Source organism: Gopherus flavomarginatus, chromosome 5, assembly GCF_025201925.1.
Source record: "Gopherus flavomarginatus isolate rGopFla2 chromosome 5, rGopFla2.mat.asm, whole genome shotgun sequence".
Classification (NCBI taxonomy): Eukaryota; Metazoa; Chordata; order Testudines; family Testudinidae; genus Gopherus; species Gopherus flavomarginatus.
In genome coordinates, this window is record NC_066621.1 from 101,722,485 (window position 1) to 101,749,342 (window position 26,858).

The 26,858-nt window shown below is 41.7% G+C and overlaps 1 protein-coding gene across 2 annotated transcripts in view; it reads left to right on the top strand.

The window, feature by feature from the left end:
• AVEN (apoptosis and caspase activation inhibitor) overlaps window positions 1-26,858 on the top strand; it is a 196,146-nt gene that overhangs the window by 164,412 nt on the left and 4,876 nt on the right. For both annotated transcript variants that reach the window (XM_050954860.1, XM_050954861.1), the window contains exons 3-4: window positions 13,754-13,824; window positions 24,898-24,993. In XM_050954860.1, coding sequence (XP_050810817.1) covers window positions 13,754-13,824; window positions 24,898-24,993 — 167 coding nt within the window. The remainder of the gene's footprint in view (window positions 1-13,753; window positions 13,825-24,897; window positions 24,994-26,858) is intronic.

The window sequence follows — 26,858 nt, forward strand, 5'->3', positions numbered from 1 at the left end:
CGTTATTTGCCTGGTTTTGCCACTCAGATTTCAATTTTTGGAGAATAAAATTATCTTTATTAGTTCACAACACTGATTGTAGAATGCACAGCATCATTCAAAGCATACAGCACTTGTACAGCAAGTACCACGTAATTCATAGGTTCAAGAAGACACACGGTCACATTTACAAATGTACAGCAAGACCTACGCAGTTCCTAGCAGCCCCCAAATTTCCAGGCCCAGAGAACCTCCAACACAGAACAGTGCTGTGGCTGACTATTGAAGTACTCTTTCAAAGCTTCCCACCATGTTGAGCCTTTGTGCCCTACTGTTCAAAGTGAGCTGACAGATACTCTACCTCTGCCCTCCACCCTGGTGGCAGCTTTTCCCTTTTTGCTTTACAAATATTATGCACAGTACACAGCAGGCAGATATTAACACTGGAATATTTTTCCGAGTGAGATCTAATCTTGTGAGGTAAGACCACCAACATCCCTTTAACCTACTAAAAGTACATTCAGCTGTCCTTCTGCACCTGCTGAGCTGGAAGTTGAATCTTTCCTTGTCAAAGTGTCAAGAGTACCACTTCATAGCCAGGGGAGCAATAGGTGCACTGGGTCCCCCAGAATAATTGTTTGCATTTCAATACTGCCAGTGGTAATCTGCTGGTGGGAAAGAATGTCCCTGCTTGCAGCTTTCTGAACAGTCCATTGTTCTTAAAGGTGGGAGTGTCATGCACCTTCCTTAACCAGCCTGCACTGATACCTTTGGAGTGTCTGCAGTAATCCTCCAACACTTCTGTAATCATAGAAAAGTAGCCTCTTCCATTGATGTTCTCTGTGGCAAGGTTGGCTGGTGCCAAAATAGGGTTATGCATGCAGTCTGTTACCCCACCACAGTTCTGAGACCCCTATTGCTGCAACTCCATCCATTGTGTCTTGCACATTGCCCACAGTCACAGTTCTGCACAGCAGATGATGATTAATGGACCTACTCACTTGCATGACAATGACCCCAGCTTGGATTTTCCTACTCCAAAATGATTTTGCACTGATTGGTATCAGTTCGACATTGCAGACTTCTCGAGTGTGATCGCCACTTTCTTCTCCGCTGTCAATGCAGCCCTCATTCTGGTGTCCCTGCGTTTGGAGAGCTGAATTGAGCTAAGCCCCCAAATCTAAAATGTAGATTTTGCGTTTGAAAGTTTTGCAGCCACTGCTCTTCATGCGAAGCCTGCATTATGTTGCAATCCCACCAGTGCTCATTTCTTGGACCCAGAAATAGCGCTGCATCCTCTGCATCTGCTCCATGAACGTCACCAACAACCTTGAATTGTTTCTTACTGTTTCCTTCAGCAAACTGTCTTCCAATCAATCATTATGTACCCCATTGTTCCGGTACTTCCTGTGGGTCTGCAAATACAGGAGAATCATGCATCCTGCATTAGCAACATTCATTAGAATAGTGCTGAGCTCGGGTTCAATGCTTCTGTCAGAGATAGCAGACACCAGAAAGTGCTGTGTTGGTTTATGATATTTTTTTTTAAAAAGCACAGATTTATAGGATATGGATTGCATTATGGGACAGAGAAAGTTGCATGCTAGTGTTGCCGGCAGATAACTGCCTGAGGCCAAGCAACAGCAGGGGGGTCCGTCGCCTGGTGTGCCGCGCCAATAAACACACCAGGGTGGAGAAGCAAACCAAGTTTATTTGAGATCTCAAAGCGGTGCAGGGAGAATGACTCAGATCAAGCACACCTAAAACAAGCAGTCTGTTCCTTTATATTCATGAGAACTTTTCTCACTGACTAGCAATCCCCCGTTTCCCCTCCCTCTTCTGTTCAGCTGCAGCATTCTCTTCGCACACATTTCTTTGTTTTCCCCCTCTCTCTCCCACTTTCTACTGCAGAGACATGTATGCTGTATCTAAAAGTGGCCTTGAAACTTGCTTTAGCCTAGCTTCAATGTATTACAGCAGAGAACTGGCTGTTACAACCAAAAGCTAACTGCTGACATTACATTTTTGCAACTATTAGTACATTAGGTTACACTAGGTTACACAAAGTGTTGAACATGGAGGAACATTGGTTCATTGAGGCCTACAACAGGAGGGCTTCATTGACACTTGTGGTCTACCCCCTTTCCGAGTTACCTAGGATTATGCCAGAGTGACACCAACACTAGGAGCTTGTCCCCCTGTTCCCAGAGATTGCTGGACAAATCATTTCTGTCCCACAACATGTTGTGAAGTTATTGCAGCAGATGCAATGGTGCACTGCACTTTGTACCAACACAAGCACTCCCGGTGAGCATGCGCAGCACCAATGCAAGCAGTCAAGTATGCATGCGCGCAAGTGATATATAAACCTTATATGCCACTATAACTCTATTGACCAGTTTCTAATATAGACAGGGCCTACGTCTATTAACTCCTGTCATGTATTGAAAGAGAGAATCAACAGACGCTCCAATAAAACTATTAGAAATCTGATCAGAATATTATATTGACTATGCAGGGAGCATGGAGGAAAAATCATAAACCAAATTATGGAAGCAGTTGAGAAGGAAAAACTATATGCTGTGTGTTCTTTCACATTTTGGAGGGGGGATTATGACAGTGTGGAGAGCATATGTAATACTTCTTAAAGGAGTATGCCACTTTTTTTGGCAGAGGAGAAAAGTGTCTTTGAAATGATTGCTTAGTTTGAAATTAAACATTGTATTACACATTGCCACATTTATAAAATCTGGATTTAGAAACACTGTAAAAGCCAAATCTGTCTACAAATCAAAACAAATTGAAGCTTCTAGACCAAATGCAAATAATATCAGTTATGGAATATTTCATAGCTCCTGGATACAATGTGGTTCAGAATAGTGGAGGATCTTGCTTAATTTATGAGCTGCAATACCTATGTAAGGTGTGGGTTAAGGATGTAGTTTTGGCTTTTCTTCAGAATTTCTTGGCTCTTGTCAGTTCTAAACTACATAGGTATGGGACCATTAACTTATTATGTGTCTATAGTATTCCTTCCCAGATGCCCCCCCCCTTGCTCTGCAAAAATTGTGGTGAAAACAAACTGTGTGCTCTAGCTTACTGCCTAGATCACTGCTTTTTTCATTCCATACCAGCCCCTATCCCTTATTTGTGTGTGTTCTGGTTTACATCCTAACACCTTTAGGGTTAGGGACTTACCTAGCGCACTGGTGTTCTAAATATAATTATTTGTTTGAGGAAATTAATTTATGAATTTCCGCTGTAGGTTCTCCCAATTTCACATCAGTTTTCACATAGATGGTATAATTCAAAAGCCAGTGACCAGATCTCCAATGAAGTCTTTTTTTATTATATTTTGGTTAACTTGACCAGCAAGCTGGTTATATTTTATATTTAAAAATAAATAAAAAGTCAGAAACTAGTAACTTTGAAAAAATTCACAATGCTGAACAGTGCCATAAGGCTTTTCTTAAGGAAAAAAGCTAATGTTGAAGGTGACGAGCTTTAACTTAACCAAATGTTTAAATGTAATTTTACAGAGAATCAATAACATGATACTGAAATTCCATTTTATTATTTGCTCAGGAAAGAAGTGAATATTAGAGAAGAATTCAGCTTCCTGTCCTTGGAAGGGTAGCTTCATATGAATAGCTATATGGTTTTGTGTGAAGTTTTGAATATATGTTTATTGTGTTCAATACAGATTGTTCCAATAGTGTGTATTCATGTTGCAGCTAAGAGCTGTACTAAAGAAACATGTAATCAAACTTAATCATGTAAATATTATGTTTCAGCTATACAATTATCCACCATGAAAAAAGGCAGTAACACATGGGGAAGACAGTCTGCTGGAGGTTGTTTATGCAAACTACCATAGCATAAGCAGCAAAGAGTCCTGTGGCACCTTATAGACTAACAGACATATTGGAGCATGAGCTTTCGTGGGTGAATACATGCATCTGACGAAGTGCGTATTCACCCACAAAAGCTCATGCTCCAATATGTCTGTTAGTCTATAAGGTGCCACAGGACTCTGCTGCTTTTACAGATCCAGACTAACACGGCTACTCCTCTGATACCATAGCATAGCTTAGTCTGACTTTGTTTTCCGTTACAAGCTTTTTCTTTTTTTGCTATAAGCAATATATAAATGTGAAACTTGCCTTATTGACTTATAAGAGGGTTTAGGTACCGAGGAAATTATAGTTATGCAACGTATGTCCTTCCTTTTTTCCTCCTCCCCCACCCCCCTTCCCCACCTTGTCTGGGGTAAACTAATTAAAATAGAATATAGAGCTTATTTTATACAAAAAGATTCCTTATTTATTAATTTTTGTTTATCAATAAAACTAGTGCATGCAGTACCTAAAAATGGCAGAGGGAGGAGGCATGTGGTATAGTACTTTTTTTTCCTTTTTCTCTCTCTCTCTCAATGGGCCAAGTAAACAATGGGGGCCCAGCTGTAGATGACAAAGCAAATTGTTAAAAATATTGTAGTCTTCCTCTGAACGTCCTAGGTGGCTCTTTTATACGTACGACTGTACATAGCCAGCCAGAAATTTAAAAATAGTGGTGGGCATGTTTTTAGCTTTCATTCTGTTAACCCGTGCAACTGATGAACAACTTTAAGGGGGAAAACCTAGAAAGATCACTTACTACTGGAAGAAATGAGTTAGAAAATATGCCATGGAAATTTAATTGCACAGTATTTTGAAGCTCTGTTAATGGTGCTAGATTTACTGTCTTGTTGGCATGAAAATTTGAGATTTTTAAATGTCTGAATTATTATCATATATTTTAAAGGCTTTTATTCTTATATTTTAAACTGAAGAAAATCTTCTAAAATTAACTAGGTTTGTATTTCTGATATTGAAAATTGATCAGATTTAAAGTGTGTGTGTGATACTGGCGTGTGTGTGTGATACTTCCTGCTGTTGCGAGCACCATGCAATAATATCGTGGAATCTGCTTCCAGTACAGTTGTCCCATAATTTGGTTACAAATGTGCTTTCTAGTTTGTAGTGTAGTCTGTAAGGATCATTGATAGAGTTACATTTGTAGTGTAGATGGGACCTGAGAACTATTTCAGGTTTGCCAGTATCAAAGTTTGTGATGCATTAAGACATTCCGGTTTCACTGATTGTAGGGAAATACATCCTCCCCTTCTATGTGCATATAAAAACTCAAAGTATTTAATTTAATTAATTCCAGAAAAATACCTGATATAATAGCCTTCATATCCATGTACAATAACAAGCTTCATCTTGTCTTGTTTAAGATGGAGCTAAATGTATACTAAACATTTAATTCCATAATGTAATTTTGCGATAAATTTTCTTTTAGTTTCTGTCTCTAAATAACTAATCAAACTAATTTTTCAGACTAATCAGCTAAAACTGTTGTTCAGAGGCACATTGGCTGCTGGTAGTTTTTGAAATCTTATGTCAAGCCGTTGCATAAATATTCTGAAACAGGTTTGTACTATATTATTTGCAAACCTGATAGTGAATGACAGAGCCAGGGACAATATAGGTTGTTTAAAACGTATTAGTTATGGTGGCATGTTATTTAGAAATAGCTTTCGGGTCCTTGATAACATATTGACTTTGTAGGATAATTGCAATGTACTGATCTTAATAATATCTGATTAAAATTAATAGATTCAGATCTCTTAGGGTATGTCTAGACAGTGCAAAAAAAAAAAAAAACCTGTCGCAGTGAGTCTCTGAGCCAGGGTCAGCTGACTTGGGCTCATGGGGCTTCCTCCGCAGAGTTTAAAGTAGCAGTGTAGACATTTGGGCTCAAGCTACAGCCCAGGCTCTGAGACCCTCCCTTCTCACTAGGTTTTGGAGCCTGGGCTCAAGCCCAAGCACAAATTTTGACACTGTTATTTTTAGCCCCGCAGAACGAGTTGACCCTGGCTCTGACCCTTGTTGTCATAGGTCTTTTTTTATTGCTGTGTAGATACACCCCTAGAGACTCCTTGATTTTGCTGCATGTAGTTAGTTTCACTTGGTAAATATCTGTATTTATTCAATATATTGCTATACTGGTGCAAGTCACACAATCACACTGGTAGAAGAAATTTGCAGTCTTAATGAAAGACTTAGTCAAAGTGAAAGATTGCATTAGTGAGAGCGTAGGCTACATTGAAATTTAAACAAAATTTTAAAAGTAAACATTTAAAAAGCAGAAGTTGGTGATATTTGCTGAGAGAGCTCCTAAGAAATTGTCCAAAATTATGGCAGGATTGACTCTCTGCTTGTGGAAAAATATAAGGAAATGTTCTTCTTTGACTGGTCAATTTACAAAAATATAAATAATATACATTGGGCTGCTCTGTAATTTTTGTTTTCTTGCTAATGCCTTTAAATAAGTTTTAGTGTTTATCTTTCGGATCCTGTGGGCCCATGGGCTCCTCCATTTCTTACTGATAGCAGAGGTAGTTGTTTGTAAGCAAGTTAGTGGGAAGGGAACTAAAGCTGCACAACTTCATTAATAAATTGTTGTACATTATATTTCTGTACCCTGAGAAATTCACTGACCTCATGGAGGATTATCTGAAGGGCTGCTGTTGAAGTTAATTGAAACCACCATTAAGGAGGTGTTAAGAATGTCTGTGGAGATAACAGTGATTTCTTTTGTGAAACTGAAGGAATCGCTTTGTAACATTTATTCTATAATGATTTTTTTCACCAGTCAGCTTTCTCATGCATAGTATTTCATTCTTTCTAGTCTCCAGTTGACTTCCTTGTTTTTTCCTTTCTAGTATTACCATACTATTTCCACTCTCCCTACATTCTTCTGTTCTGTTGTTATTTCTCTTACATTTGTTGCAGTCTTTAACTCTCCTTGGCTGCTTTCCCTATAGGCTTCATGACTTTAATATCATAGAATATCAGGATTGGAAGAGACCTCAGGAGGTCATCTAGTCCAACCCCCTGCTCAAGGCAGGACCATTCATTCCATCATAGCCCCTTATTTTGGGTAAAGCTTTGCATTTGGACATTTAGTTTTCTATATTATCAGAGATAAAATAAAAATCTTAGAACTTTTTTATTATTTGAAGTATCTCATGGATTTGCTATCATCACGTCTATTATCAATTTAAATGTACAAATAACTTTGTAGAAGAATGAAATATAAATTAAGGAAAATCTAAGACACTTTTTACAGTATTTTAATTATTGGCATGTTTGTATGTAAGTGATAACTGTGGATACACTGGTTCATAAAGAACAATGTAGGAAAAATAAGAAGAAATAACAACACACATCTCAGGGTTTTGGTGACATCACAAAGCACTTGATTTTTGTTTTTGCAGTTACCATGATGTTTTCAGAATGTCTTTATATTTGTGACTAGCCATGGAACTTACAGGTACAGGTTCTTTCTCCCTCACCTTTGCCTTGCCCCTTTCCTTCTCCATGTGGGTAACTGCTGCTCCACCCATCACATATTGATGTGTTTACTGCTTTATACCTTATGGGCAGTTCTTAATTCTACCCACCTCACAAGCCTTGATTTTCTATCTAAAACTAAAAGATTTTGAGGAGGACCTCTCCTCTATTTCCTCATGGAAAATATCATTGGGTCTTGAATCTTCATGGAAGACTCCAGACACTACTCTCTCTCCTGCTGTCTGGATCCGCACAAACTTGCTCAGATCTCATAGGTATCACTGGTCTTGCATTCCCTTGAATTAAATCTTAAAATTATTTTCTCCTGGCTCTTCCCAGCCAAAATCTAACCTCCAAAGGGGAAAAAACCTCTAGGAAAAAGAGACTTTGGTGATCTTCATTCTTGGGAGAGTTGGTCAGTTTCTCAAGCGGTCACTTAAGCCATTCATGGAAAATGAGCTCTCCTGATCAGCATCAGATAAGTTCAGTGATTCGGGTTGCCAGTGCCTACAAGAAAAAGTTAAGAGGCTGCTAGACTTGATTTATTCTACCTTAAAAGTAAGACCTTTTCCTCCAGCTCCCTCCAACTTTAAGCCCCTGTTAAAGTGAAGTGGAATAAGAAGAGCAAATGGATTGTTCTGTGATCAGAATCTTAGGAAAAGGTTGTGGACTCTGAATAGTCCAGTCTATAGAGGAAGAGGTCCACTAGCAGTTAGTTGGCTTAGATGTTATCCCAACAACTGTTGAACCAATCAGTCAAATTCAGTCTACAACTATCATAACTTAGTCCCAGATTTGGACCTTAGCGTCCAAAATATGGGGGTTAGCATGAAAACCTCCAAGCTTAGTTACCAGCTTGGACCTGGTACTTGCTGCCACCACCCAAAAAATTAGAGTGTTTTGGGGCACTCTGGTCCCCCTGAAAAACCTTCCCTGGGGACCCCAAGACTCAAATCCCTTGAGTCTCACAACAAAGGGAAATAATCCTTTTTCCCTTCCCCCCTCCAGGTGCTCCTGGAGAGATACACAGACACAAGCTCTGTGAATCCAAACAGAGTGACTCCCCCTCTCCGTTCCCAGTCCTGGAAACAAAAGCACTTTCCTCTTCACCCAGAGGGAATGCAAAATCAGGCTAGCAAATCCAACACACACAGATCTCCCCCTGATTTCTTCCTCCCACCTATTCCCTGGTGAGTACAGACTCAATTTCCCTGAAGTAAAGAAAAACTCCAACAGGTCTTAAAAGAAAGCTTTATATAAAAAAGAGAGAAAAATACATACAAATGGTCTCTCTGTATTAAGGTGACAAAATACAGGGTCAATTGCTTAAAAGAATATTGAATAAACAGCCTTATTCAAAAAGAATACAAATCAAAGCACTCCAGCACTTATATTCATGCAAATACCAAAGAAAAGAAACCATATAACTTACTATCTGATCTCTTTGTCCTTACACTTAGAAACAGAAGATTAGAAAGTAAAACTACTTCTCCAAAGCTCAGAGACAGCAGGCAGACAGAGAACAAAGACTCAGACACAAACTTCCCTCCACCCAGAGTTGAAAAAATCCGGTTTCCTGATTGGTCCTCTGGTCAGGTGCTTCAGGTGAAAGAGACATTAACCCTTAGCTATCTGTTTATGACAACAACAAAGGCAAATTTTGATCTCAGTGGATTGAGCAGAGGCACTTGGGGATTTTGTGAGCCAGCAGAGTAAGAACTCACTAAAAAGGGGCTTTGAATCTTCCTCCTTTGTCTTATGAGAAATTATGACCTGTGTAATCTCTGCTTACATCCTTAGTTACCAAAGGTCCAAAGAATTCAGAGGGGATTCTAAGAGGAAGCTCAGATTACCTGGTTCTTGGCCAGATCTGTTCTCAGCAATACTCTAGCCTGACACAATAAATTACTCATTGTCAGCTTTGAACCATATAGTATATAGGGGCATTTTTCTAGTTCCACCAATCAAGAGGGTCTTCTGTTCCTGTTGGAGATCCCTTAAATTTCAATATTAATTTTTCTAATATGGCTTAGCTCTCTGAGTCTCATGAGCTTTGGAAGTATGCCTGGGGTCTGAAAGTTACTATATTTCCTCTAGAGTACCAGCAGGAGCTGCAGACAAGCAGCTCGATTTAAAAAAAAAAAAAATTAAAGGGGGAACCTTGAATTCCATTCCCAATATATGAGTGATTAAAGAAGGAGAACCCAGTAAGGGACTGATGGAGCAGTGAGTACCCACTTTGGAGAAGATAAAATTATGGGCAAGGAAGTTCATTTGACCTTTCGCTTGTTACCCTTATAATACCTTTGGGCACAGTCATATCATAGTTCTATAGGGATTACATTGTATTGTGGATTTTTCTAATAATATAAATTTATTCAGATACATGAAGTGCTAAAGATACGTATTTGCACATATACAAATATCTGTAACCTTTTATCTCTCTTGTTTTTAATGAAGTAGTATATGAAATTTCAGACAAAAGACAAATGGTATACAATACTGAGCGGCAAATCATTGTTAAAAACATTTGTCAGTTCTTTCCTCCAGTTTAGAGATTCACCTTTTAAACTTTGGGCATAATGTATTATTATTTCATTTTAAAAACATTTCAAAGAATATTGACAATTTTCTGTTAGACGTTGCAAATGAGTGTGTTATTCATATGAAAAAAATCAGCAGGCTAATACTATGCAGTTTAATTTGGGTATAAAACATGCATTCTGTTTAAATCATCTCTTTAATTGGATAAATGGCATTTTTAGTGATAGAAAAATCTGCTCTGTTTTAGAGGTCCTGTCATTTCATTTTAAAATTGCAGTTTGTGCAATAATTACTATTAAAACTTACTGTAAAAGATGACAAAGTTAATGTTTCATATTCAATTAAATATGTTTGAGTATATTTGTAAACTGTTTTGAAATATAAATAGTACTTCATAAGGATTGTAATCTATCATAAATACGCTTTTGTATTTGAAAGGAGCTCAGAGTCATTGTATGATGTTGTTTTATTAGTATTCATAGTGTAAAAGGAAGTTATTTTCAGGCTAAAGAAATTTTTGAAAAGATAATTGGGTAGACCAACATTCTCATTAACCTAATTTGCATTAAATGTGCTTCTGTGAATTGTAGTTATTGCTTTTCCATCTGAAAGGCATGCTTTGTCACTGTATTTTAAAAGCCCAGTTAAAGGGTATATTTCATCTATAGTTTAATATAGCAATTCTCAACCTCTGGGTCTCTGTGACCCCCAGAAACAATGGGCAGCAGTTGTTTGGGAGTGGGGACTCGCAGGTCAGCTCCTGATCCCAGAGGAGTTTCCGGTTGTAGTGGATTTGTTCGGTTGCTTTGCAACCAACCATTCTCAGAAGTGTAAGGCACCCCATATATCCTGGTGCCACTGTTGTAACTTCTTTGAAGAGCTGTGGAAGCTCTTGCTTCCTTGTGATGAATCATGGGAAATGATGCAAAGGATCTTTGGTGTTTCTGAGGAGGACCAGTTATGAATGGTTATGGTGTCATTGAGATACGAGGAGGCCTTTATTGGACCAACTTACTTTGATGAAAGAGACAAGCTGGTGAGCTTACGTAGGGCTCTTCAGGGCTGGGAAAGGTACTCAGGCTAAGTCTATGCTTAAAATGGTCGAGTAGCGCAGCTGCAGCTGTGCCACTGTAGCGCTTCAGTCTGGACACTTACTACAGTGACAAGAAAGATTCTTTCATCACTGTAGATAATCCACCTCCCTGAGAAGGGATGGCTAGGTTGACGGAAGAATTCTTCCATCATCCTAGCGCTGTCTACACTGAGGGTTAGGTTGGCTTAACTGCATCTCTCAGGGATGTGGATTTTCCACACCCCTGAGAGACGTGGCCATCATGATGAAACTTTTCAGGGTAGACCAGCCCTCAGTATGTCACAGATAAATGCAAGGTGGAACAGATTGTTTTGCATCAGAAGTTAATATTTTGTAAGAGACCATTCAAGGTGAACTGGGCTGTTAACCCTGCTGCAGTTGTAGGACAAAGGAGGGTTAGTGTGTTATGAATTGTTGTAATGTGCCATAAATCCAGTGTCTTTTATTGAGTTCATGATTTTTAGTGTCTAACAAAACTATGAATTTAAGCCCCCAGGCTCATTTTTTGAAGGTGTTGTGCAAGTTTCCTTTGACAATGAGGACTGAAAGGTTTGATGTGGAATGATGCTTTTGTGAAAAGTGTTTGCCAGTGGGTGACATGGCAATTTTGTCTTGTATCATTTTTCTGTGAGAGTTTCTTTAAAAACATACTGATCATCTCTTTTTCACCTACGTAGTTATTATTGGGGCATTTAGTACACTAGATAAGGTACACCACATGTTGTGATAGGCATCCGTAGGACATATGGATCTTGAAATGTGTGCTGTGGGGAACATTGATCATTGTAGTAGTGGCAATATGTCTGCAGGTTTTAGACCTGTTGCTATGGCAACGTCATCACATTGGTGGCTGGTCTGTGGGAATCTTACTTCTGATGATGAGCATGGTGAGGTTTGGGGATTGTTTGAAGGCCAGAAGAGTGGGTTTGGGAAAGATTTCTTTCAGGATCTAGTCTCCATCAAATATAGGTTGTAGTTGTTTAACAGTACCCTCTATGGGTTCTATTGTGGAGTGGCTGGTGACAACTAGGAGTGTGCAGTCAGAGGGTTGTTTTTTCCCCCCTGATTTGAAGCAGGTTTTCTCGTGGTATTTGGGATGCTTGTTCCATGATGCAATCTACTTTTCTGGTGGAATGTCCCTGTTTGGTGAAGGTAGTTTTAAGTATGTTGAGGCATTTATCCCTGACTTTCTCCTCAGAGCATATTCTATAGTGTCTGATTGCCTAGCTATAGATGATAGATTTATTGGTGTTTTTGGGGTAGTTACTGGATCTGTGAAGATAAGCGTGTTGATCCATAGGTTTCTTGAATATAGTTGCCTATAGGGTTCCATCATTGAAGCTGATCATGGTGTCCAGGAAATTGATACTGGAATGGGAGAATTCTAGAGGGAGTTTGTTGGAATGGTAGTGGTTGTTGACGTTGTGGTAGAAGTCTATGAGGGAGTTTAGGTCATCTGTCCAGAGGATGAAAATATCATTGATGTATCTCAGGTATGTCATTGATTTTGTGGTACATTTGTCCAGAATTTCTTCCTTTAGGTGGCCTATAAAGAGGTTGGCGTATTGGGGAGCCATCCTAGTACCCATGGTTGTTTCCATTGTTTGGACAAAGTATTTGTTGTTGAATGTAGAGTTATTATGGGTGAGGATAAAATGGATGAGTTTGGTGATGTGTTTGGGGTGGATATCTGAGTGTTGTCCATTGTCTTGTAGAAATATGAGGCAGGCAACAATACCGTCATTGTGAGAGATTTTGGTATGTAGGGAAGCGACATTGATAGCGGCAAGGATGGTGTTCTAAGGGACGTTGTTAAAGTTGTGGAATTTCTGGAGGAAGTCTGTTGTGTCATGGAGGAAACTGGCACTTAGTGTGGTGAGTAGTTTGAGGATGGTTTCTATGAGTCCAGACATTCAGTAAGAGTGCTGTGATCAGATCTGATGGGTCTGTCAGGGTTCCCTTGTTTATGTATCTTTAGAAGCATGTGGGAGGTTCTTGGGATGGGTTCCTTGGGGATGAGGTTGTGGAGTTTCTCTTGGTATTGTTTGGGGAAGGATTTGATGCTAGCCTTAAATTTGTGGGTGAATTGTGGTAAAAAGTTCTTTGTAGCAGGTGGTGTCTCAGAGTTGTTGGTTGGCCTCATTCACATCATCCTCACAATTGTCAAAATATGAGAGAGAGAGAACCACTTGGTTTAGTTATTTCCTTTTTCAGCAGAAAATCAACTTTCACAAGTGGCTTGATTGAACATCACCAATCACAAGCATTCAAAAAATCATGAGATTTACTTTAAAATTGTGCAGTTTTTTAAAAATAAGTTTGGGGTTCTTATTCGCTTTCTAAATTTTGAGCATTTAGGAGTTACTGCATGAAGACTTGTTTTCTCTTTCCTACCGTACTCTGGTATTGAAAAGTTTCTTCTAAAGCTCTATTTCATTGTTAAGCTAAAGGATGTCATCTACTGACTTATCTGTGTGTAGATTCAAATATTTATATCGGTCTTGTAACTCTTCTGCAGACCAGAGCAAATTTTAGCACATTGTGGGTCTTAGCTTAGATATGCTTTCTTACAGGGGCCTAAATGAAAGTGATATAAAAAAATTAATGTGTATATATGTAGACATTGCAGGTTTTTATTCATCTGGACTTAATGAGTTTACTTTTATTGTGTGGGAGCTTTGGGGGATGCCTGTTGCTTTGTTTAAAATTAAAGTTGCATTTTACTTCCCTTCTACAGGAGATTCTTTTACACAGTTCCGATTTGCCGAAGAAAAAGAATGGGACACAGGAAGCGTAGGCCCTAAACAGGTAATACAGAAGAATTATTATTCAGAGGATTTTTGTAAATGTAAAATGTTTCTGTAATTCCAAACTGGATCCTAATGCTTTTATTTCATATCTTCTCATCAAGATAGACCCCACAAATACAGCTTTGTTTTTATAATATATTTTGAGTAGCATGGTTAAAAACTTTGTTGCAAGCTAAGTACAGTAGTAATGCACCTAGTTCCCCAGACAAGCAGTAAAGAATCCTGTGGCACCTTATAGACTAACAGACGTTCTGGAGCATGAGCTTTCGTGGGTGAATACAGATGCATCTGAAGAAGTGGGTATTCACCCACGAAAACTCATGCTCCAGAACGTCCGTTAGTCTATATGGTGCCACAGGATTCTTTGCTGCTTTTACAGATCCAGACTAACACGGCTACCCCTCTGATACTAGTTCCCCAGAGCAGACAGCATGTATTGTTGTTAGAGCAACACCAATTGTTGATGGATTGTTGTTGTTGATGGATTTTTATTCTGGCAGCAACACCGATTATTCTGTATTCCTTTTGGTATGTTTTTCTCTCTTACTGCACCCTGTTGTGTTTTTTCTCTGCTTCTACTGAGGGGTAGTCAAAGCAGCAGCATGAATTGATTGTTGGGGTGATTTTGGTGATAAAGGTTGCAAAAAGAAAAAATGAACTGCAAGATTAAAATCCATCCACTTAGATTACTCTGGCCACATTCTAATGCTGTCTTTGCAGTCTCTTCAGACAATTATTAACGTTCCATTTCCATGTTTCAGGTTTACTCAAGAGAGGAAAGGTTTAGCATGGTGATTTCAACTTCTTGTGTTGTTCAGTTTGTGTTGTAGTTTTACGCTGTTCATTCTACCAACAAACATCATCTGATTGTGACTTCAAACTCCAAATTGACCATAAGAGAAGAGAAGTTAGTTTTTCAGGTTATCAATAAATGGAGTCCATGTGCTGTTGTGGAAAATAACTAGGGAACAGCTATTCTGGATCTAGAGTACTCATGGATGGAAAACTGGTGGATTTGAATTCAAAATCTATTCATTTTAAGCTGAGGTACTGAGGGTGCAGAAATGAGAATTCTTAAATGTTTGTTTGATTTCTGCAGCTCTGCACGTGACCTGCCCAAGCAGCAAGATGGGATTCTTAGACTTGGAGATTTTGTGTTTTCCTTAAGATAGTTGGGGAACTGTCCTTGAACCTTTTCGGAGTCACAAATATGGAGTTGAATTTTAAACATTTGCTAGTTATTTCTTAGGATATTTATAATAATTATGTGCACATACACAAACAATGTTAAAGGAACACTAAGTTTGCAAAGTCAAGCATTCAAAAGTTAGGGAGATGCCAGAATTAAATTTGTGTGTGCAACCTTAATTTGGCCCTCTTGTATCGTAATGCATATCTACAGTGTTTAATTACATGACCACAAAAAAACCTCCCTCATTCAGTGCACAGGATGCTGCTGCTGAATGAGCAGCTATGCAGTATAAGGTGTACATTTCCAACACTGAGGGTAATTATTCATTGAAACATCTTATCAAGGATTGTGGTGGATTCTCCATCACTGGCAACTTTTAACTTAAGGTTGGATGTTGTTCTAAAATATATGTACTACAAAATATTTTGGGGGAGTTCTGTAGTCTGTGTTATAGAAGAGGTCAGACTAGATGATCACAATGTTCCCTTCTGGCCTTGGAATGTATGAATATTTTGTTTCATACTCTTTATGCAACGTATGATTTTAGGCCTTATTTACAGTGTACTATTCGAACCATGTTCTGAATGCAAAATTACTAATTTTCTCATGGGCTTTTCCATTGCTATAGTATTGAGATGCTTTACAAAGATAAATTTTATTTCTTCTTCGAGTGATTGCTCATGTGTATTCCACAATAGGGGTGCGTGCTCACCATGAGCACCGGTGCCGGAAGTTTTCCCCCTAGCAGTACCCATAGGGGAGCGCCCTAGCGACCCCTGGAGTGGCGCCTCCATGGTGTGGTATAAGGGGCGTTGCGCCCTCCTGCCACACTCAGTTCCTTCTTGCTGCCAGTGAAGGTGCTTCAGAACTGCTCTGCTCCAGCTTTCCTGTAGCTCGTCCCCAAAACTGCTTGTTTGTTCAGCGTATGGTAACTGTAGTTAGTTAGTTGTTTAGTTAGTTTCGTTTAGCTAGAGTGCCTGGGCCGGGGCATGCCCTGTTTCCTGGGTTTTAAGTCGTGAGACACTTGTAGGCGATCTATGCTAGTGAGTGATCCGCACGCGGACTGTTTATGTTGTTTGGGGGAAACCCATCTCAGTGATTGCTGCAAGATTTGCAAGTCGTTTAAGCCTCGGACCAAGAGAGAAAGGGACATTAGGATCCGGGCTATTCTGATGGAGTTGGCGCTGACCCCAGCTCCAGCGTGCTGCTCTGAGTTGGTTGGTCCACAGTTGGTGTGGTCCGTGGCAAACCTTTGGCACCATCGACTAGTTGGTACTGCTCCCTGTTCCTGGGGCACGCCAGGAAGGCTAGGAAGAGGCCCTTTTCACCGCGGCACCGGAGTAAACCCGGGACAGAGGCTAGACCCATGTTGGGCAATCCTTGATCCCCACTGGCCTCTAGGCCTCCGACTTAAGTCTAGTGGAGTAGCCTGGCCCATTTGGAGCAGGCCTCCCCAGATGTCCGGATGCCCTCCACACTGGAGGCCCTGCAGGTGGCCCAGGATGTTATGTCCATGCCGGTTCCAGGAGAACCACCGATGTCAGCCTTGTGCTCCAGAAGCAAGCTGCTGCTGGGATCTCCACAGTCACCCCTGGCTCGGTACCAGACTCAGTCAAGGGACCGTTCAGGGAGAAGTCCACGTAGATCGCCCTTGACACCCACCAGACTGTCTGGTTGGGTTCCGTCTGACCGAGACTCTTGGCACCGCTCCACCTTGAGGAGCAAACACCAATGGGACCAAGACAAACAACGCCAAAGGTCTTCGTCTCAGAGGGGCTATCGCAGCCTGTCATGGCACGAATGTCAACATTGTTCGCGTTCGGCCTCCCTCTCCAGACCTCTGAGGAAGGAGTTGGTGGGATGTACATCCTCTGCACTGTGTCCAGAGATCCACCAGGTGGTGGACCCTCTGGTGCCGATGGACACACGAAGTACTGCGCCAGCTTCCCCACCCTCCCCAGATGAGGCAATTACAGCCCACATGAGGCCTTTGTGGTCCACCAAGAACCCTTAAAAAGGGTAGCATCAAGCCTCCACCTCCAAGCAGAGGAGATGGAGGAGCCCTCAGACTCCCTGTTTAATGTACTGTCCTTCTCTGCACTGGGCAGGGTGGCCTTGCCTTTCCACGAAAGAGTGGCAAAAATTTCAAATGCCCTGTGGCAAACCCTGGCCTCATTGGCCCCCATCTCTAAGAGAGCGGAAGGCAAGTATTTTGTACCCACACCAATGCTTATACACCCACTCTGCTCCTAACTCCCTGATGGTCGAGTCGGTCAACCACAGGGAATGGCAGGGCCAACCAGCTCCTATTCTGAAAAATAAAGATTCAAGGAGGCTGGACTTATGTGGAAGAAGATTTTATTCATCTTCGATCTTCCAGTTACGGGTGGTGAACCACCAGGGTCTCCTGGGCTGGTATGAGTTCAGTCTGTGGGGCTCCCTGCTCAAGTTCGAGGACTCCCTCCAGGAGCACAACAGGAAGGAGTTCAAAGTGCTGGTGGAGGAAAGCACAATGGCTGCCAGGGCAACCCTGCAGGCAGCTTCGGATGCAACGGACATGGCCACGTGATCCATGGCTTCCATGGTGTCTATGAGAAGGGCATCATGGCTTCTGCTCTCGGGGGTGTTCAGCAAGGCGCAGACCTCCCTGCAGGATCTCCTGTTTGACGTCAAAGCTCTGTTTGTGGAATAAATGGATACAAAGCTGCATGGCCTGAAAGACTCCTGCACAACTCTCCAGACTCTGTCTCTATGTTCCAGCTCCGGCTAAACCTAAGTTCAAGCCACAGCAGACTCCCACTCAGGCCACCTATTCAAAATACGAGACTTCTTATAAGAAGTTGCAGGACTATAAGAGGCACCCACGGAGGCAGTCTCGACCTGCCCCCCCGGCCTGGGTCCTCCAAGGGCAAGCAAGCAGGGAAAAGGTGGTTTTGACGGGACACCCAAGGGCATCCTGCCAGTTCTCATCAGGGATCCAATAATCCCTCAATAAAGCTTCCCTTCTTCAATTGGTTGTGTGTTTTCCTCCCGGAGTGGTTGTGGCCATTGAGTCCTCAACACCATCTTCTGGAGCTACACCCTCCAGTTTACTTCTTCCTCACCCAACAGCCTCCCACCCCTGTCCCTCCTGGGGCACCCCTCACACAAGGCTCTACTTGAGCAGGAGGTGGGGCTGCTCCTGGGCCTAGGAGTGGTGGAAGCAGTACTGGAGAGTTCAAAGGCAAGGGGTACTACTCCCGCAATTTCCTTATCCCAAAGGCCAAAGTGGGGTTCAGGCCCATCTTGGACCTTATTTTCTCCTTGGTTGTCCCAAATATTCAAGTGTAGTCTGGGCTTAGTGCTTCCTCATCCTTAGTTGAGGGGGTGAGCTTTTAGTTTTGGGCAGACCTAGACTCACCTGTCCCAGTCGTACAAATAATGTACACCTTCCAACTTCTACCACAAACTAGGTAGGGATTCCACAGACGACAGCTTCCTTCACTACACAATCCTGATTCATCCCCAAACACCATCCATCTGTGCACTGAATGAGGCAGGGGACCGGGAATAATGGTTAAAAAATGATTAAAAACAGACAGGAAGACCAAAATAAGGTTGCACAGGCAACCTTAATTCTGACTTTTCTTAACTTTTGTGAGTGTTCAACTTTGCAACCTTAACGTTCTTTAATGTGTTTTTGTGTGTAAAATACCCATACTTTCAGTTCTATCATGTGGTATCATGCTGACACCCACATGGGTCATCATCAGGGTTGTTAAATCCACCACACAGGTCTCTACCATTAGATCTCTTGAGCTAATGGAGTAACTGATAGCAATAGTGGGTTGTCACCTTCTGTGTAGACCAGTTCTAAAAGAGGGAGGGGACACACTTTGCCAGTGGGTTTCACAAATATTTGCTAATAGAAGAATGATGAGACTCAGGAATACTGGGTTCCATTCTAGGCTCTGGACCAGGAGTTCTAATGGGCACCGACTCTTCTGTCTTGTTCCTACCAAGCCAGAACCCTTCTGCCCTGTTCCTGCCAAATCTGTCCTTGTCTCAGTTATTCCCTATTCCAGACTCCTCATTTCAATCTTATCTCTTCACCTAGCCAGTCCCAGACTCCACTCCTTGGGCTTCTTGCCCCAGTTCTGGTCTTCTCCCCCTTCCCCCACTCATAGTCCCTATCCCTTCCCTCCCATTTCCTCATCAGATCTGTTTATTCCTCCCACCCCCATCCCTTATCTCCAGTCTTCTGCCCGCTGATCCCTGTAAGACAGGCCCTCGGTTCTAGTCTTCCTCCCTGGGCATCTCATCCAATATCAGCCCTCACACATTTCGCCCCCTTAGTTTCTTGTCATGGACTGTTTGCTCAGCTTTTCCTAGTTCTCTACGTGTATCCCAGCTAGGGTTGCCAACTTTCTGATTGCAGAAAACCAAACACCCTGCCCCTCCCTCAAGGCCCCGCCCCAGCTCACGCCATTCCCCCATCCTTCCATTGCTGGCTCTGTCTCCCACCCTTGCTCACTCGCTCATTTTCACCAGGCTGGGACAGGGGGTTGGGGTGCAGGAGGGGTGAGGACTCCAGCTGGGAGTGCGGGCTCTGGGGTTGAGGGGTTTGGGGTGCAGGAAGGGGCTCAGGGATGAGGCCAGACATGAGAGTTTCAGGGTGCAGGAAGGGGCTGGGATGAAGGGGGGTGAGGGCTCCAGCTGGGGGTTCTGGCTCTGGGGTGGGGCCAGGGATGAGGAGTGTGGGGTACAGGAGGGGGCTTTGGGCTCGGGCAGGGGGTTGGGATGCAGGATCCAGGCAATGCTTACCTCAGGCAGCTGCTGGAAGCGGCTGGCATGTCTGGCCCCTAGGGGGCTCCGTGCATTGCCCCGTCCGCAGGTACCACCCTTGCAGCTCCCATTGGCTGCGGTTCCCGGACAATGGGAGCTGTGGAACTGTCACTTGGGGCTGGGGCAGCTCGCAGAGGCCTTAGCCCCTCCCCTCCTCCGTGCCTAGGAGCCGGAGAGGGGACCTGCCACCGCTTCTGGGAGCAGTGCGGAGCCAGGGCAGTCAGGGAGCCTGCTTTTAGCCTTGCTGCACCACCAAACTTTTAACGGCCTGGTCAGTGGTGCTGACCAGGGCCACCAGGATCCCTTTTCGGCCAGGTGTTCCGGTCAAAAACCGGATGCCTGGCAACCCTAATCCCAGCTCCTCATCAGATCTGTCTGTCTGTACAGTATTTACAAGGAATGGCTATAGAATTCTAGATTGGAAAGAAACAGTCACAAGAGGACAGAATAAGTGAGAAAAGGCACAAAAATTGCTATAAAATGGTTGGTGCTGTTGCCTGCTAGTTGTAGAAAGGAAAAGCTACACGTCAGGTCTGAAAATAGTAGAATGAAGTGCAACAGTGAAATTAACATGTGTGACCTCTCATTTCATGGTAATTATCAATTGTAGAAAACTCAGTGGATTTTGTCCAAATGTGGACAAAATGGAGGTGATATATTTGATAGTTGCCATCTCTTTTAATGTGCCATTTTAAAATCATGGGTATGTGATGAAATAATTTGCATCTTTTTCATTCTTGCCAGTGATAATGGTAATTTCAGCAGCAAATATCATTGCTGTTTCTTCCTTTCTTGACCAATTTTTTTTTGCTGTTTCATGGCCTTAGCGTTCTATGGTGAATTGCTCCTTTGATCCCATTTTTTGTCTCTTGATAGAGTGTCATCTATAGTAAAATTCCTTTGAAAATTTTAAATTCTTCCTTTTATGCTATTTTACTTCTCTGTACCACCACCATCTTTTCCTTTATCCTTCCTCCCTTCTCTCTTAATCCTTCTTCATTTCAGTCACTCCAGTTCTTTGAAAAGCATTATTTACATTTAGCAGTTTTTTTTTAAAACTGTTAATTTTTACTTTACAATTTATCAACTCCTGGAGTTATTTAAATGTCAAAATTCCCCTTATTCTCCTCCTCCATGCTCTGTGTGGAGACTCCAGTCTCCCCTTAAGTATTTGACAAGAGTGCCAGGTTTTTTGAAGTGCTAGTTAGTTGCTGTGTAATAGCGGTGTTGTCCAGTAGATTGCTTAATACTTTATTGAGATCAAAGATCTTTTGAGGCTTTGTGTGCTAAAGAATTTTCTTAGCTATGAGCACTAATGCATTTTGAATGATCACTTAATATTGAAGAATAATAATTATTGGCACCAATCAGGTATGATGCACAATAGGACTTTTCTTACTCCCAGTACTGGAAATCGGACATCAGGATTTAGATATTTGAGGAGCTGTTAATACTACTGCATCCAGACATTCTTTTATTGCTTTAGTTGTGATTGATTAAAATCCATAAACAGAGATACAACTCAGGACCCTCTGTTGTCATTAGTTTTAAATAAAAGGAAGTGAGAAATAAGGCCTGCAATAAAATAAAAGAAAAGGTCACAAAAGCATTACAATTGACTATAATACCCCATGTGCATTACAGAACAAAGCATTTTGTAAGAGGAAGGTAATTTGGTGTGTTTTCAAATAACTTTCTACCTAAGCATTTGTTTCAACAAGCTTGTAGTGTCTTTTAATGTGTTTGCACATTAGGTTGATATATAGATATTTTGGTTTTCAAAAATTGTTCTGCATAATATCTTGAAGTTTGTTTTTGTATAGCAGCAGCTTTTAGAAGAATGTCAGTCTTCTGGAAACATTTTTGCAACATTGTTTTTTAAAGTCCTTATATGTCCTAGAGATGTGGAATACCAAGTAATCAACTCAGGGATAAACTTTATCCAGGTTTCAGTAAAATTTGAAAATGCTTTTAATTATTTGAGATTGCATGTTCTACACATGCATATGTATCAAACACCTTTTGTTATAGGGGGGAGGGATAGCTCAGTTTGAGCAGTGGCTTGCTAAACCCAGGGTTCTGAGTTCAATCCTTGAGGGGGCCGTTTAGGGACCTGGGGCAAAAATCTGTCAGGGACAGTACTTGGTCCTGCTGTGAAGGCAGGGAACTGAATTCAATGACCTTTCCAGTTCTACAAGATAGGTATATCTCCATTAAATTAAATTAAAATTAATTAGGTATTTTGAATATTCAATTCCTAAGCATATTTTCCCATTAAATAGAATTGTGGTGATGGCAAGTGACCTTAGCTTAAATTTCTCGGGATAGGATAATTGTTTTCAAATTTTGATGTTTACACAGAGTTTAAGCTATTGTTTCAGGTGAAAAGTTCAACATTACATGGAGCATTTATCTATCAAAAATCTTTGTTGGATAAGGCCACTGATTCATTAATGGAAACTCCATTCAAAAATAATATGCACAATCTCATTTATCACAATCTCAACATCCTTTGTTTTGGGGGTCATATTTTACCTCTGTTGCAAGTCAGTACTGGCCTGATTCTTCTCCCTGGTTGAACTTCATTTCAGAGTTCTATCACTTTTGTTTGGGCATCCCTCAGAGACAATAACAATCAGAATAGTGAGTTGTGATGCCTGGGATGGGGTAACTTTATTGAACAAGGGGAGCAGCAATTTTGCCTTTCCTTTGGATGTGTCAGCTCACCAAACAGCCATATACATGTGACCTTCTGGAACTCATACACAGTAGAAAGTTGCATAGCCATGCCATGACCACAGATTTTGGGCTTATGTTTTAGGTAAAAACTGATGATAAAACCCACTGAAGCCTGTGAGAACTTCTTTTTTTTTTTTAATGAAATGTATGCAGAAATTTCTTGACATTGACCACATCTGTATTTTTTAAAATAATTTATGGAAGAGTCAGTAGCCCTTAAGGGTCTTCTGTGTTTGCTGGGAGCACATGTTCAGGAAAGATTGCAGACGCCTTTTTAATATAATTCAGGAAAAGCTATTTAACAAACTAAAACAAAACCCAAACAATTTTTCCTCTAAAAAAGTGGCTCATAAGTTGCCTGAAAATAAATAACTTAAGCTGCAAGCACATTGTAGATAATAATACTGTTTAGTTATAAGACGACACATGCATGATAGGGTTGCCAGTTTTGGTTGGACATATTCCTGGAGGTTTCATCACGTGACATAATCTTTAATTCCTGGACACTACAGGACAATCTTGGGGGGTTGGCAACCTTAAGCATGATGAGATTTTCCATTTGTAGTATCCATGACAGCAAAGCACAAGGAGGTGTTTGTGTGTCTATGTAGTTGCATCAAGTTTCTCTGTACTCTTCTATATATTTTTGTCTGGTTTATTTAATTTTATCTATACAAAGAAGAAAGAAATGTGGTGTGAGCACAGTACTAGGCACCAGAAACTCCTGATTTCTAATTCTGGATCTGCCGTTGTCTTACTATGAAACCTCAGGCAAGTGACTTACCCTGTGCCTCCATTTTTTCATCTGTAAAACACGGACTGTGTTACATAGCCAAGTAGACTCTTAACGGTATATCTACATTGCATCGGGGAGTAAACCTCCCAATCTGGTTCCACGGGCTTTGGTTAGTGGGATTCGTGCTAGCATGCTAAAAATAGCAGTCTAGATGTTGTGGCTTGGGCACTGACGCTTAGAGGAGAGGTGGGCTTCAGAGTAGGAGTGCCGGAACCTTGGTAGAAATGGGGGAGGATGAGGCCCTGCCCTGCCCCTCCTCATCTCCCTGAAACCCTGCCCCTTCCCATGACCCCACCCCTTACTTGCCCAAGGCCACACCCCTCTCTGAGGCCCCACTCTTCTTGCTCCTCTTCCCACTTGCCCTGGGCGAGGTGCCCGGATGCCCAGAGCAGACTCCAGCCTGTGTCCCCACCCCCTGGGGCACACCAGCTCCCCACAGTGGCCTGGGCTGCCTGAGTGGCTCTTATCATGGTCTGGCTTTGTTTTTCAGCCTGGCCAGGGGGTAGGGTCTCGGGATGAAGAGGAGGAGCAGGGGCAGGGCCACTGAGGCCTCGTGGCATGGGGAGGCCTAAGGCCCACCTCAGCCCCCCCCCACTGAAGGGCACCACCAGCAGGGGCTGCACTTCGTGGCAGGGGAACTAATGACCTTATTAGCCCCTCCCTGCTGCTCTGCACCTGCCTAAAGCTTGAAGTTGCTGGAGGGAGGGCAATGCAACTCTCCAGCCCACCTAAACTGTGCTCATGTTAAAAAGTGAGCCGGCATGGTCCTCCACTTTTAAAAGTGGACTGGGCCATGGCTCCCCTGGGCCCCACATTTCCAGTGCCTCTGCTTCAGAGCCCAAGCTTCAGCCTGAGCCACAATGTCAAAGTACCATCTACAGAGCTATTTTTAGCACACTAGCATGAGTCCCACGACCACAAATCTGTGAACCCAATCTGGCAGGCTTGCTCTCAGATGCAGTGACACATATGCTTAGAGTATTCTACTGCTAGTACAGGATTGTTTCCTTCTGTATACACCTCTACCCCGGTATGACACAAATTCGGATACAATGTGGTAAAGCAGCGCTCGGGGGGGGGGGGGGCCTGCGCACTCCGGCAGATCAAAGCAAGTTCGATATAACGTGGTAAGATTTTTTGGCTCCCGAGGACAGCGTTATATCAGGGTAGAGGTTTATCTTCATTGCATTGCCAAGTAGGCATCCTAAACTTACCATCTTTAAAATCTCATTTTCTTACTCCTAGTTAGTTATTGCCTTTTAAACCACCCTAAATGATTCCTTTGCTTTGCAGGTATTTTATAAATCTAGCTGTCATTTTGCCAAGCTACACTGTACATACACAGTTTTAAATCTATGAATTAATCCGTACAACTCTTGAAATTATTGCAAATATATTATAGATTTAAGTTTGTATTGCTATATAACTACCTATATGGAGTTTTGGAATATAACACATTGAAATCATTGTTAGTTTTATTTTCTTTATGCACGTTTTCTGTTTGTTTATTTGTATTTCAGCTATCTGCGCTTTACGTGGATTGCCAGTCGTTGGTCCAGGCCCTTCAGGAGCTTCCTCTGCATCTCAGGTTGAATGTGGCTGCTGAAATGGTGCAGGTAATGCTCTGGTTGCACATAAAATTACAGAAAGATTTAAATAGTCCAGTAAATATGACTTCAAGAAAAATGAGGTCCAGGATCCTTGAGGTTTGGCACAGGGTAACTACACAGTTGCAGTACTTGTTTCTGTTTTCACTATCCTTAATGTTTTTTTAAAAATGAAACTAATTTGATATATAATCTTTTTTAAAAAATTAACTTCCTGATCTGATATGGCATAATATAAGCGTTATCTAATTTTTATGAAACAAATTTGAGTCAGTTGTCAGAATGTGAACTGCCAATCAAACAGCTGAAGAAAAGGTTACTTATATTCAGGGTATAGAAAATTAGGAAAAAGCATTTCAGCAAAATGCTTTCTTCAGGCTATGGAAAACAAAATATCATTCACACAGAGGGAAGAGAACTAATGAGAGTCTTGAGTTTAAAAACGGCTGTCATGAGGTTACATTTGGAGAGCAGTTTATCAGCAGCTGAAAAAAAATGACGACAACAACAAAATCAATCAGCTCTAGAAAGGGAAAGATGTCTGACTTTAATAGGAAAGATTTTCTTTTCTGTGGGGTTGTTCAGACAATTACATAGCTAACTTCTTTTTTACTGTAGCTGAAAGCTGTGTCTGCAGATGTAGAGTATATAAAGGAATCTGCATATATAGTTCTTTATCAAGTAAAGTTCTGTTCTAGCAACCAAAATGCCAAGCCTAGAATTCATTTCTTTTCCCAGTATTCATTATTCCAAGGGGATAAATGTATTAGTTAAATAAACTTATTTTCTTTTTCAAACAAAATAAGAGACAATCTGTGCTGTAAATGTATTTGATTCCTCCTACAATGTGTATGTGCAGATATAGGGTTATTCAGTGCATATTGTAATATTTAAATTAATCTTTATCTTTCTATTGCCATTGGGCTATGCTGTGATAGCACAATCTCCAAGAAGCTCCAAAGGAGCAAAGAAACTGCCTTAAGTGATTAGGTAAAGAGAGTGGGTATTTCTTCGTTCACTCTGCACTGTTTTGCAAATTTTCTATTTAATATTGTTGTGGTAACCTTTGAAAAATAAACTTGTCAAAAGCATGTGTACAGGCTGAGGTGTGTTACAGATTTACAGGGTGTGTTTGATGCCCCAGTCTGTACAGTCTCTCGTAAAGTACCCGTGTTATTGGCCAGCCCAAAGGTGAGCTCCACAGCTCTCCAACAAGACTGCGCTTTCTGGCTTCAGCAGTCCTGTTTTTCCGTGTGCTCTCCTCTGCAAGTCTCACTGAGTTCAGACTCCTGTTTAAAGATTCCTCACCATTTGGGAAGCAATGAACACCAGTAAGTATTTGCAGTGACACAGCATAGCCTTTTCAGAATGAGAGAGCATTTCTTAGTTAACTGGAATATACAGCATCTGAGAAATCCTAAGTTAACCTGGAAAAGTCAAGTTTAAGTCAGAGTCCATATCGGCAGAAGCAACTGCACCAATGTGCAATGCTCTCCTGGAACCCCTCGTGGCTCTCCATCCCTCTGTCAGTCTCTGAGTCTGCGATTTCCTCAGCTCTGAGTGGGCATGTCTATGCTGCAGCTGGGAGCAAGCTTCCCAGCCCGGGTAGACAGACTAATGCTGGCAGGGTTCGAGCTAGCAAATAGCAGTGTGGATGTTGAAGCTCTGGCAGAGACTCGGACTAGCCAGTTGAGCTCATACTCAGCTCAGAGAGCCTCAGCTGCCACTGGAGCCGCAGCATCCACACTGCTATTTTTAGAGCACTAACTCAAGCCCCGGTAACACTAGTGTGTCTGTGTGAGCTGGGATGCTCACTCCCAGCTGCAGGGTAGACATTTTATGTGTCTCAGGCAGCACTCTTAAAACACAATATC